The following is an 11986-nucleotide window of genomic DNA, read 5'->3' on the forward strand; positions in this document are numbered from 1 at the left end:
GAACGCCCCGGTGCAGAGGCACCTTGGTTGCTCGAGATACACGAGTCCAGTAAAGGCTTTAGCCCTTTGATTATAATTTTTGTAATAATCTTGGGCTAACATTGCAAAGACTTATCGGTTTATAGTAGTTTACGACTTCTGGAGTTTCCAATGTAGTTATTAATATAATATTTGTATGGTTAATTAGTCTTAAGCTCGAGCCATTCTGGAAGAAATCTTTTACCATTGGTATGATTGAGTCTTTGATTAGACCCCAGCATTCATGGTAGAATCCAGCGCAAAGTCCATCAGGACCTGGGGCCTTTAACGCACCTATCCCTTTGACCGAGGTAGATTCTTTGCCCTCCCACTTCCCGTGCCCTCCTGTTTTGTGTGGTCACGGTTAAATCACGTCAATATTTTATGTTGTTTTTTTATCGAGATAATAAGACAAAAAGAAATAGTAATATAAAATATTAATGTGATTTAACCGTGATCACACAAACAAGAAGGCACGGGAGGGCACTGGAAGTGAGAGGGCAGAGAATCTGCCTCCCCCTTTGACAGCTTCCCAAATTTCAAACGAATTTCAGCGTTTGAAAAAGCCTAGTATTTCTATCTCCTAATTGAAGTCAGTTAACTTCGGCTTTCTGAGCCCACATGATTTCTTCTTGCTTGAGTATTGTATGCATAGTTTTAGTGAGATTGTTCTCAAGTTCCAAATCTCTATTTGTTGCAAGACTCCCATCCTTCATAATTTTATCTTGAATTTCAGTTAACTCCCGCATAATACCATCTTCTCTTCTTTAGATTTCCAAAAGTGTTATGGTTCCATTTTTTGAGCAGGAAGTAAAGGTTCCAGCGCAAGCCCTAAATCTATCCAAAGGGGAGAGACCATCCTCACTCTTCCAAGCTTCCTTCACAAAATCCTTAAACTTAAAATGTAAATGGTCCAAAACACCCAAGAGTTCCCTGGTTGTCAAATCTTTCATTGGTAGTTAGTTTAATCTTTTTCATATCTAAATAAGAGTTTGAATATCTTCGACACACGTAATTATCATTGTTAATAATTCACAATTCAATATTCAAATTAGGGAATAGAAGAATGCATAGTTTAGAATTTTAATTAATTATAGGTTAATGGAGGGTAAAATTGACAAAGAAATTAAAAAGGATTTTTAGTGAAGTTGTTGCATGTTGAATGAGTTGTTAACACATAGTCCTTTTAGAACCTTTAAAATAAGGATAAAGCTAGAAATATCAAAATTTTAAATCAAATTTGCAAACCAAATAATGTGTAACCAATATAAAATAAGCTTGTTAATCAACACTTAAGTAATATTCGATCATCAACCACCACGTCATTTTGATTTACAAATTTGGTCTCCTTAACATTACCCTTAAAATAATATCATAGGGAAACCAAATTTCTAAACCAAATGATATGAATGTTGATGATTGGATTATTACTTAAATGTTGATTAACGTACTTATTTCATATTAGTGACACATCATTTGGTTTGTAAATTTGGTTTAAAAATTAGGTCTCCCTAGCATTATCTAAATAATATATGGTTGCTTTTTAGCCAAATGGAGAGGCACCGAGAGAGCCGATTAAAGGATAAGACATTTGACCCACAATACGGCCCAAAGAATTTCAATGACAAAACCACACTACGGGAATGAAAGATGACTATCATCAAATGACCACTCATAGCTCTAGATTGTCTACTGACAAAAAAAAGATTAGCACATAACTTAAAGTACTTTCCGACAGCTCAAGCTAGTTAGCAGACCATACAACTTTATGGCACAGACCTCCATAGACATGTATGTCCAATGTTAACTTAGATCTATGTGTTAGCCATCGACAAGAATAGAAATCTATAAAGGGGCAGAATACTATTAGACCTAGCGCTCAAGTAAAGTGACTTTCGACCACTCTCTAACGACCACTACGCTCGTTACGCGTCAACCAGTAAACAACTTAGATACGCTCTATGTAAATGTAACTTCCTCTCCACACGCCGAGTAGATAATGGAGGAACATATTATAGGCCACGTCCACAAGTTCACCCATTAAATGATAGGACAATAGATAATTAAAAGTCAAGGAGCTCACTCAATGTTTATATAAAAGGGTCGAGTACCCCTTATAAGCAGTCGGATCCACAAGAGAAAAATTATATTTCACTGTTGTAAAATGCTCTAGTAAGCCACATTAAATATAAATCAGATTACTACATTGGAAGTAACCCATATTTAGAGGTGAACTACTTAAATTCTTGGAAATTACCAAAAAATGACCCATTTTCTTAATACCCACATATAAAATCGGACCATGCACAAAAGCGAAATAACATAAATACCCACATATAAAATGTAAAAGCTCACAGATGATGACGTCATTTTTCTGATTTCGAAGAGAGAGATGTGAGCTCTGAGTTTTTGGGTTGGCTCAAATCTATAAGCATGTTATGTGCATGTCGTGTTCATGTTACTGGAAATAGATGATTTTTAATGGGATTTCCAGAATCTAAGTTCAGGTCAAAGATTTGAAAACTACAGATCTTTAAGGGTGCGTTTGTTGCACCGAACTAACTTGGACTGGACTAGCTTTAAGGACTAAGCTGGATTGGCTTAGACTAGATTAAACTGGACTGACTTAGTGAGGCATTTGATAGAATGCTGGACTAAAAAAAAGAATAGTTAACAACTATAATTTTATATCATTTAATACACATCTAATAATATTTTATTTTTTTATTCAAGCTTTTTCTTTGTGTTTTTTAGAGTGTCTAGAACACTCATCCTCTATTTGGACTCTCCCTGGGAGTTCCTTTATTTTCTTCCTCGCAAGTGTCGTCCCCCAGCACTCATTTTTTCCATTTTTTTCCTACAAAATCGTCCCTAAAGCTACTCTCTCCTCCATCTCTCCATTTTTCTTCGTACCAAAGCTACTCTCTCCCTTTCTCTATCCATTTCTCAGTAATTTTCTGGGAAAAGATTTTTTTTTGGGAATTTTTGGGAATAAGGAATAATTTTTATATGGGGATTGTTGTGTTTTTGTTTTGCAAATTTTTTTTTCGAATTTTGGTGTTGAGATTTAGGCAGTGGGTGGGGCTGGGTTTCAAATCTGGGAAATGGGCTGGCAAACGGAGTTGCCCAGAAGCATGTTAGCAGACTTGCAGCGTTCATAAAAGCGTGCGATCGTCAGGTTTGGAGACGGGATTAGCAATCCATGCTTTTTTTTTGGGGGGGGGGGGGGCTTAGCTAAGACCCGCTAGCCCTTGTTTTAGTCTAGCGAGCGACAGTTAGTCTCATTAAATCTAGGCCATACAAGAAACAAACATGGAACTGGACTAATCATTAGTATAGTCCAGTCCAGTGAACTTTAGTGAGGGGAAACGATCTAAATATGGCATCAAAAACCCTAATTTCTCATAGTAAAAACAAAACTCCCAAATTAAAAAGATTCAAAGCTCCAATCTTTGTTGTGACCCTCGAGCTCCAAAAAAATGACCCGTTGCATCAATAGGAAGCGCTAAGAAAACTAATAGAATTGAGAGAGAGAGAGAGAGAGCCGCAAATTGGGTAATTTGTAGAGAAAGAAATAGAGAGGAGAAAGTGAGAGATAGAGAGGGTAATTTGATCATTTCAAGGTGTAGAAAAAAAAATCATATTTCTATCATATTGTTGTGCATGGCGTGTGCATACTCTATACATATTTGGTTTGTCATATTTCAGTGCTAAGATTAAGAAAATGGGTCATTTTTGCAATTTCCCTAAATTCTTTTGTTCATAATCTAGCTTTACATCATAAGCCCACCAATGGTTGACCATTCTGGTTTTTGTTGGCCTCTTTTAAACGTTAACATGGGTCTATATCTTCTTTTTTTTAACAAATGATAGCGTTAGTGGGTAAAGTTGTGCACGTTGACTGGATCTATATCAAAAAACCACCAAAAAAAAAAAAAAAATCTCAAAAAGTTATTAATAATAAGATAAGAGTAGTGTTAGGTAGGCTAAATTTGTATTCTAAATTTGCAAACTAAATTACTTGTCATCAATAAGAAATAAGCACGTTAATCAATACTTAGATAATAATCTAATCATCAATTTCCATGTCATTTAGTTTACAAAATTTAGTCTCTCTATCATTACTCATATGATAATTCAAAACTACAATTACATTGTTATTAAACTAATAAAAAATATCGAGAAAAGTGATATGACAAAGAAAAAACTTTGCATTCTAAAACCATCTCCAAAGGAGATGTATTTAAATTTGAAGGCTTATGTGGCACATTGATATTTTTTGTAAATCTATTACCCACTAAAAATAGACTTGAAGCTGTTGTCAAATTCAACAACTCCCTCTGCTACCATTCCATGTCATGCCACATATGAATTGGAATTTCGGTTTGAAAACACTAGTGCTGTCTTTTTTTACTGTTATTACTAATGTGGACTTTTTGACATTTTTTTTAAAGATGCTCTAACCTGTTCATTTCATCTTTAGTAGAGACACCTATTTTTGGTGCATAAGTTACAAGGAATTGAAAGGTTGAAGTTAGTATGAGGTATGCTGGTCATTCACTAAGTCATGCATTTATCATACTCTCTCTTTTGGATGTCCACCGTACAATAATATAGTTGCCTCCTTAAATTCTTGCTCAAAAATTTTATTGGGACAAAACCGAAGTGAAGGAGAAGATAGTGCAACATTCTTTTGAATCATCGATGATACCTAGAAATAATTTAGCTTTCATGATTGAATGCCGTTTCATTTTTTTTATTTATTTAATTTTATTGCATTTAAAATAAAGAAAACTAATGAAAAAGGTTTGAAAACTTTGAGTTTTAACGATAAGGACAAAATAAAAGGTAAAATAAATAGTAATAGAATTGACCTTTTAGTGTAAAAATATGATTTTTTGTTAAAATGTATAGTACCGTGAGTTTTTCATTAAAATTCCCTCTAAAATAACCCAATTTCTGGCTTACTTTTGTCTCTTCCACTTCTAAGAACTCGACCTCGAAGGCTGAAAATACCTAAACTTTATCATGTGGGTATGGGTCTAAGTTGGCATCACCACTTTTTCTTTTAATTTTGACGTTTTCGCTGGTTTTTAATAATTACAAATCATACTCAAACTGAAACCATGTATTTAGAATAATTTCTTTCATCCATGGCACGTTCGGGTTGGATACTTTCCTTTTACTTCTACATCTTCTGTAACCGATCCCACGAAATAGCATGATTTCTCATTAAACTATAAGTAGCTAACTTGACCATCTTCTTTTGTGTAGTTATCTCCTCTAAGAATTGCTTCTCAACTTCAACTCAATCAAGAAAATCTTCTATGCATTCAACTCCCTCAAAGCGAGAAAATTTTCCTAACATCAAATAGATGAGGTTGGATTCAGGCAAAACTTCCAGTGCATCCCTCATCAACAAAAGACTATCTCCACTCTCCAACCATCTTTGATTGATTTTGGTGTGTCCCAAAAGACCATCATCTCATTATCAACAATATTGAGACCCAAGGATTGTTGTGGTGATCCAACAAAATCCAGAACTTCTAATCTTTTTTGTGTTTTGAGTGAGAGTACAAAAGGGAAGTGTTATTGGCACTCCAAAGATCTCATTCTACACTCCTCACAAGTGTATTTTTCTTTCCTAATATAGAAAGTTTAGAGTGTAGAATGAGATTTTTGAAGTGCTAATGACAAGTCCCAGTACAAAATCCATTCTTGGGTTGTGTGCGGTGGCTGCCAATATTCTTTAGGGTTATGTGTTTGGGTGAGCAATGAGCACCTTTGGGTTTGATTGAGAAAAAAAAACCAACATGAATAACCCTCAATGGCAGGCAAGTTTCTTGCCAACATGGTTGTTGATGCCTTCACCAGCCATGAACAAATTGAATTTACGGCTTAATTTTCATTGTATTGCATAATAGACAATATACACAAGATACAAACCTTGTTCTATAAGGTTACAATAAGGGACACACACATATCCTTCCTAATAAAGGATTTTAATATTTACAATATATTTACATGCCCTTTTTTAATACCATTCATGGCAACACTCCCCCTCAAGTTGGAGCATAGATGTCACACATGCCCAACTTGACAAGTGAGTCACCAAAAGAGCTACCACACATGGCATGAGTGAGGATATCCGTAAGTTGCTCTTCCGAGTTCACAAACGGTATTGATACAATTTTCTTCTCCAGCTTTTCCTTAATAAAATGACGATCAACCTCCACATGCTTTGTTCTGTCATGTTGTACCGGGTTTTTTGCAATCCCCCATGCGGATTTATTATCACAATACAAGCTTGTCGCCTCCTTTGCTTTGAAACCTAGACAGCCAAGTAACTTATGTAACCAAAGAACTTCACATATTCCATGTGCCATACCTCTGAATTCGGCCTCAGCTGAAGACCTTGACACCACGTTTTGCTTCTTGCTCCTCCAAGTAACCAGATTTCCGCCAACAAACGTAAAGTATCCAAAAATAGAGCGTCTATCAGTTACATTAGCTGCCCAATCAGCATCAGTAAATCCCTCAATCCTCAGATAACCAAAATTTTTATACAAAATTCCTTTTCCTGGAGCCAACTTCACATAAGTTAAAATCCGCATAACAGCTACCATATGATCCACAATCGATGAGTGCATAAACTGACTCACCACACTTACTATATAGGCTATATCCGGACGGGTATGAGCTAAATAAATTAGTCTTCCTACCAGTCTTTGATATCTGCATTTATCCACTGGTTCTTGATCCGGATAAATTCCTAAGTAATGTTTCCCCATAATGGGAGTATCCACGGGTTTACACCTAAGCATACCTGTTTTCTTCAATAAATCCAGAACATATTTCCGTTGAGACAAGAAAATACCTCTGGACGAACGAGCAACTTCCACACCAAGGAAATACTTTAAGTCACCTAAACTCTTAATCTCAAACTCAGTAGAAAGATTCTTCTCCAATTTGACAATTTCATCTGAATCATCACCTGTTATTATCATATCATCTACATAAATAATCAAGGCTGATACTTTATCGTTTCTCCACTTCACAAATAAAGTATGATCAGAATGACTCCGATAATACCTATTCTTTCTCATAGCTTGAGTGAACCTCCCAAACCATGCACGTAGTGACTGCTTGAGCCCATAAAGAGACTTCCGCAATCGATACACTCCTATTTTTCCTTCATTGCTATACCCTAGAGGGAAATCCATATACACTTCTTCCTCTAAATGTCTATGAAGAAACGCATTTTTTACATCAAACTATTTCAGTGGCCAGTTCAAATTTGCAGCTAGTGAGATAAGGACTTGTACCTTATTCATCTTAGCCATAGGAGAGAAAGTTTCTTGGTAATTAACTTCGTACGTTTGAGTATACCCTTTTGCCACCAACCTTGCTTTATACCAGTCAAGTGATACATCAGCTTCGTATTTAATAGTAAAAACCCATCGGCACCTAACTGGTTTCTTTCCCCTTGGCAGCTCAACTACTTCCCAAGTATTATTTTTCTACAATGCCCTCATCTCTTCATCCATTGCTTCGATCCATTCTTGACTCTTCAAAGTGTTTTCTACCCGAGTTGGTACCTGAATTGAATCTACATTATTTACCCATGCTTGATGTTCGGATGAAAGATTTTTACAGGACACATAATTGGCTATGGGATACTTCACTTTTCCATTTGGAGAGAACCTGTCAGAAGGTACACCATGATTTTGCCTTGGTGGCAATTTATATGTACTTATAACATCATTAGTTACATGAGTATTATTAGTGCTTACCTTAGGGATATCCAAAAAAGATGCATTGGATGACCACACTATTGAGCTAGAGAGAGGGGGAAGCTTCGGCAATAGTTGGCTGATCACCAGTGCACTCCCCTTCGGCAGCACCAATACACGGACTAGCAGTCTCTTCTTTGGTGAGAAGCTGCGGGATACTTGGAACAGGTGCAGTGATAACCCGCTGTCTACTTGCAACAACATGCTTGGCAAGAAGAGACCGAGCATCATCACCTGCATCACTCGGCACACCGTGCACTCCCCCTGAAGACTTTTCCTCTTGTACATCCAACCATTCAAGAACACCATCAAGATCATAACTAGAACTATCCCCCCTTGTGATTGAAAGGTGGTGATATGGTAGTATAAAAATATTCAGACTCAGAAAAGGTCACATCCATGGTGATATACATGTGGCGAGTGGCAGGGTGGTAACACTTGTAACCTTTCTGGTGGGATGCAAAACCCACAAAGACACACAGAAGAGCACAAGGATCCAATTTACTACGATGAATCTTGTGAATATGAACATAAGCCACGTAGCCAAACACTCGAGGAGTGAGAGTATTGGTACAGACAATCGGAACATGCTCTGTCAACATTTGGAGTGGAGTACAAAATTCTACAACCCGGGATGGCATGCGATTGATAACATACATGACATAAGTGATGGCATTTAGCCAAAAACTCTTGGGCATGGACCCACCAATAAGCAGTGCATGAGCAGTTTCCAAAATATGACGAGTTTTCCTCTCAGTAACCCTTTTTTGTTGTGGGGTGTACAAGTAAGTTGTCTCATGGAAAATTCCTTGATCACAGAAAAAAAAAATTAGAAAGCTCAGAGTTAATATATTCTCCCCTATTATCAGTACGAAGAACTTTAAAACGGAGGAATATTAAATAGCCACCATCTGAGAAAAAGACCGAATAATTGTACTTACGTCACTTTTATGTTTCAACAAATACACCCATGTCATACGAGTGCAATCATCAACAAACGTAACAAACCACTTAACTCCTAAAACTGTATTAACGGGTGAAGGCCCCCAAACATATGAATGCACAAGCTCAAATGGAAGCAATCTTTTATTCATACTAGAAGGAAACGAAGCACGATGGCTCTTAGCAAGAATACATACTTCACAATGTAAGTCTGATTCATTTATTTCATGAAACATACGAGGCAACATATGCCTTAAATAACCAAAAGAAACATGTCCTAACCAACAATGTAACAACCAAACTTCTTGCAGATTACTAGTACGGGATGTTTGAACTGCATTAGCTTTGCTAGGAATGACATCATCCACAAAGTACAACCCCTCTCTCTTAGTGCCACACCCAATTATCTCATTGGTCTGAATATCCTGAATCAAACAAAACAATGGATACATAAGTACAACACAATCTAATTGCTCAGTAACTTGGGGAATAGATAATAAATGGTGAGACAACGATGGAACAAGCAAACAGTGGTGGAAAGAAAGAGATGGTGTGAGGTCCATTGTGCCGGCCCTAGTCAACATGGTAGTGGTGCCATTTTCCATGGCAACAAACTTTTGACGTGTCATTGTCATATACTTAAATAACCTTTTATCAAACGTCATATGATCAGTTGCTCCAGAGTCCAAAATCCAACCTGTATGGTGTTCAGTACCAAAGGCTAAAAGAACACGCCCATCAATACCTGTATTGGACGAAGACTTACTGAGATTGAGTCGGGTGAACAAGGCTTGACTTGGATTCCCTTGAGTAGGCACGACAACTTTGTTTCTAGTTGTTACGGCAGCCATAGGTGGACGCCTTCCACTAGCCTCGCTAGAAGCCCGCTCTTTAACACACAATTTCTTCTTCAATTTCAGAAAGCATTCAACTACTCCATATTTTTGAAAACATGTATCTTCCGTATGACAGGTTTGCCCACAAAAAGTACACTTCAAATCATCTTTATTCTCTCGAGTGAAAATGCGAGAATTGGTTGATGGAGATGGGCCATAGGGCCGGCCAGAAGAAGGAGGCCGTGACATCATAGGCACCCGGGAGAGGGGGGTTCCTCCTTGGTTCCCAACGGTACTACCTTTCATTATAATAGCATGGCGTTAAGCTTCCCACCTAACTACTGAAAACACTTCCACCACAGATGGTAGAGGCTGAGTTCTCAAAATATCATTACGGACTTTGTCAAAAATATCATCGAGGGCTGCTAAAAAAGCATACACACAATCTAGTTGAACTTCTTCCCGAAGTGTCTTCAAGTTAAGAGCACAGTCCATCTTAATTGACCTTCTCTGATCGAGTTCTTGCCAGACAGCTTTAAGGTCGGCATAGTATACACCAATAGGCCGCCCTTCTTGGCGAAGTCGGAATGACTTCACCTTCAATTCATAAATCTGAGAGATATTCGATCCATCATAATTCGTCCTGGTAACTTTTTCCCATACTTTTTCAGCAGTACGAAGATGAATGAAAAAACCCATGATAGTAGGATCCATGGAGTTTATCAACCATCATTTCACAATTGCATTCCTAATCTCCCAAGCATCATATTTGGCACTACCTTCATTGGGCTCCTTAATACTCCCTGTCATGAACCCTTTCTTTCCACGGCCAACAATATGCATCTCTAATACTTTGGATCAAAGAGGGTAATTTGATCCATTGAGTTTTACGGTATTTGGTACGTTTGAAGCATCACTTTGAATAACCACAGGATTGACAACTGACCCGTGGGTATAGCCAGATGCCCTACCCTCCAATTTCAGCACATCCTCTCCTTTGTCACTCACCATTAATCACAATACACACCACACACACGGTACGGAGCAGCAAGCACACATTTTTGCTGCAAGGATGCAGCGACAAACACTGAAGTTTGTTGTGGTCCTTGTTTCCTACGATAGCAGCATGGGCAGTTTGGACTTGCTGCAGAGACGCAACATAGATCTCAGACGTGCAAGGGTTTTTCCTGCTTTTACAGTAGCAACGACACGGTGGGAACTTTTTAGGGTTACGCTTGGTTCAGATGCCAAATTGAATCTACAGCTTAATTTTCATTGTATTGCTTAATAGACAATATATACAAGATACAATCCTTGTTTTATAAGGAAACAATAAAGGACACACACATATCCTTCCTAATAAAGGATTTTAATATTTACAATGTATTTACATGCCCTTTTTTAATACCACTCACGGCAACAGAACATACCCCTAGAAAGCTTTCTAACATATGTGATCTCTAGGAAAGTCATTTTGTAAATTAAGCATCTTGCAAATGCTCACTTGGTTTTGTTTGAGTAATAAAATTAAAAAAAAAAAAATTGTGCTTATGACTTGGCAGATAACCTTCATCTATATATCTGTATTTGATGATGATGATGCGTGAATTATCTAGAAAATTCTTTAATGGTGGAATGTAAATTATTCAACTTCTCCAAAATATGTCAATAAAAATGTATGTTTGCATCTTTTGGAGGTGGGTTCAGGTGGTCGAAAAGAGAAAAATAAATGATATCCCAAATTTATATCTTTCTCATTAGGGTAGAACTTATATTTACATCTTATAAAAATATAAAGTGAGACATAAATATGAGTTTTACAACTCAAAATTTGCAATTCTCCATTTAGATGCTCTTATAAGCCTTTAGTTGTAAAATGCAGACCCTCTTATTCCTTCTAGATCTTGATTAATTAAAGTAAAAGGATTCACTCGCTCACTGCCCATTGTTGACTCCCATTTATTTGTCTACTAATCTAGTTCATTTTAATTGAGCACCATAATCATAGATTTCCACTTTTTTAGGTTCATAAAAAATTTGTCGGTGCTCCGGAATATTCGGTATCTTAAATATTTTATCATGTATATCTTTATTTTAAATATATGTATTTTTTTAACAAACAATATTATTTATATTAAAATTAATAAAAATATGATTCAAATTTATTTTCGAAGAGAATCAAACTTAAAACCTCCTACCTACAAACGAAAGAAAATATTTTTAAAACGCGGTACTGAGAAAAGCTCGCTACAACCGTAGTTAATTTTGAACAAACCTTGTTGTCACTGTCACACTAACCCATCTCATGCACTGTGGTGTCAGGGCCGCATAAGTCAAATAAAAAAGGACAACGTTTATTTATTTTTATATACTTATTTCCATAAAAATCGATAGACT

The 11986-nt window shown here is 36.8% G+C and overlaps 1 protein-coding gene across 1 annotated transcript; it reads right to left on the minus strand.

Moving 5' to 3' along the window:
- Positions 1–6080: 6080 nt before the first annotated feature.
- LOC137723285 (uncharacterized mitochondrial protein AtMg00810-like) lies at positions 6081–7241 on the minus strand. Its single transcript, XM_068462441.1, has one exon. It carries the CDS (start codon positions 7239–7241, stop codon positions 6081–6083), a length of 1161 nt encoding a protein of 386 aa, XP_068318542.1.
- Positions 7242–11986: the final 4745 nt, after the last annotated feature.

The sequence above is a fragment of the Pyrus communis genome, chromosome 17 (assembly GCF_963583255.1).
Source record: "Pyrus communis chromosome 17, drPyrComm1.1, whole genome shotgun sequence".
NCBI classification, from domain to species: Eukaryota; Viridiplantae; Streptophyta; class Magnoliopsida; order Rosales; family Rosaceae; genus Pyrus; species Pyrus communis.

Bases quoted from the DNA above. Each gene is read 5' to 3' on its own strand.
- LOC137723285 (XM_068462441.1), bottom strand. From the start codon at position 7,241: ATGGATTTCCCTCTAGGGTATAGCAATGAAGGAAAAATAGGAGTGTAT.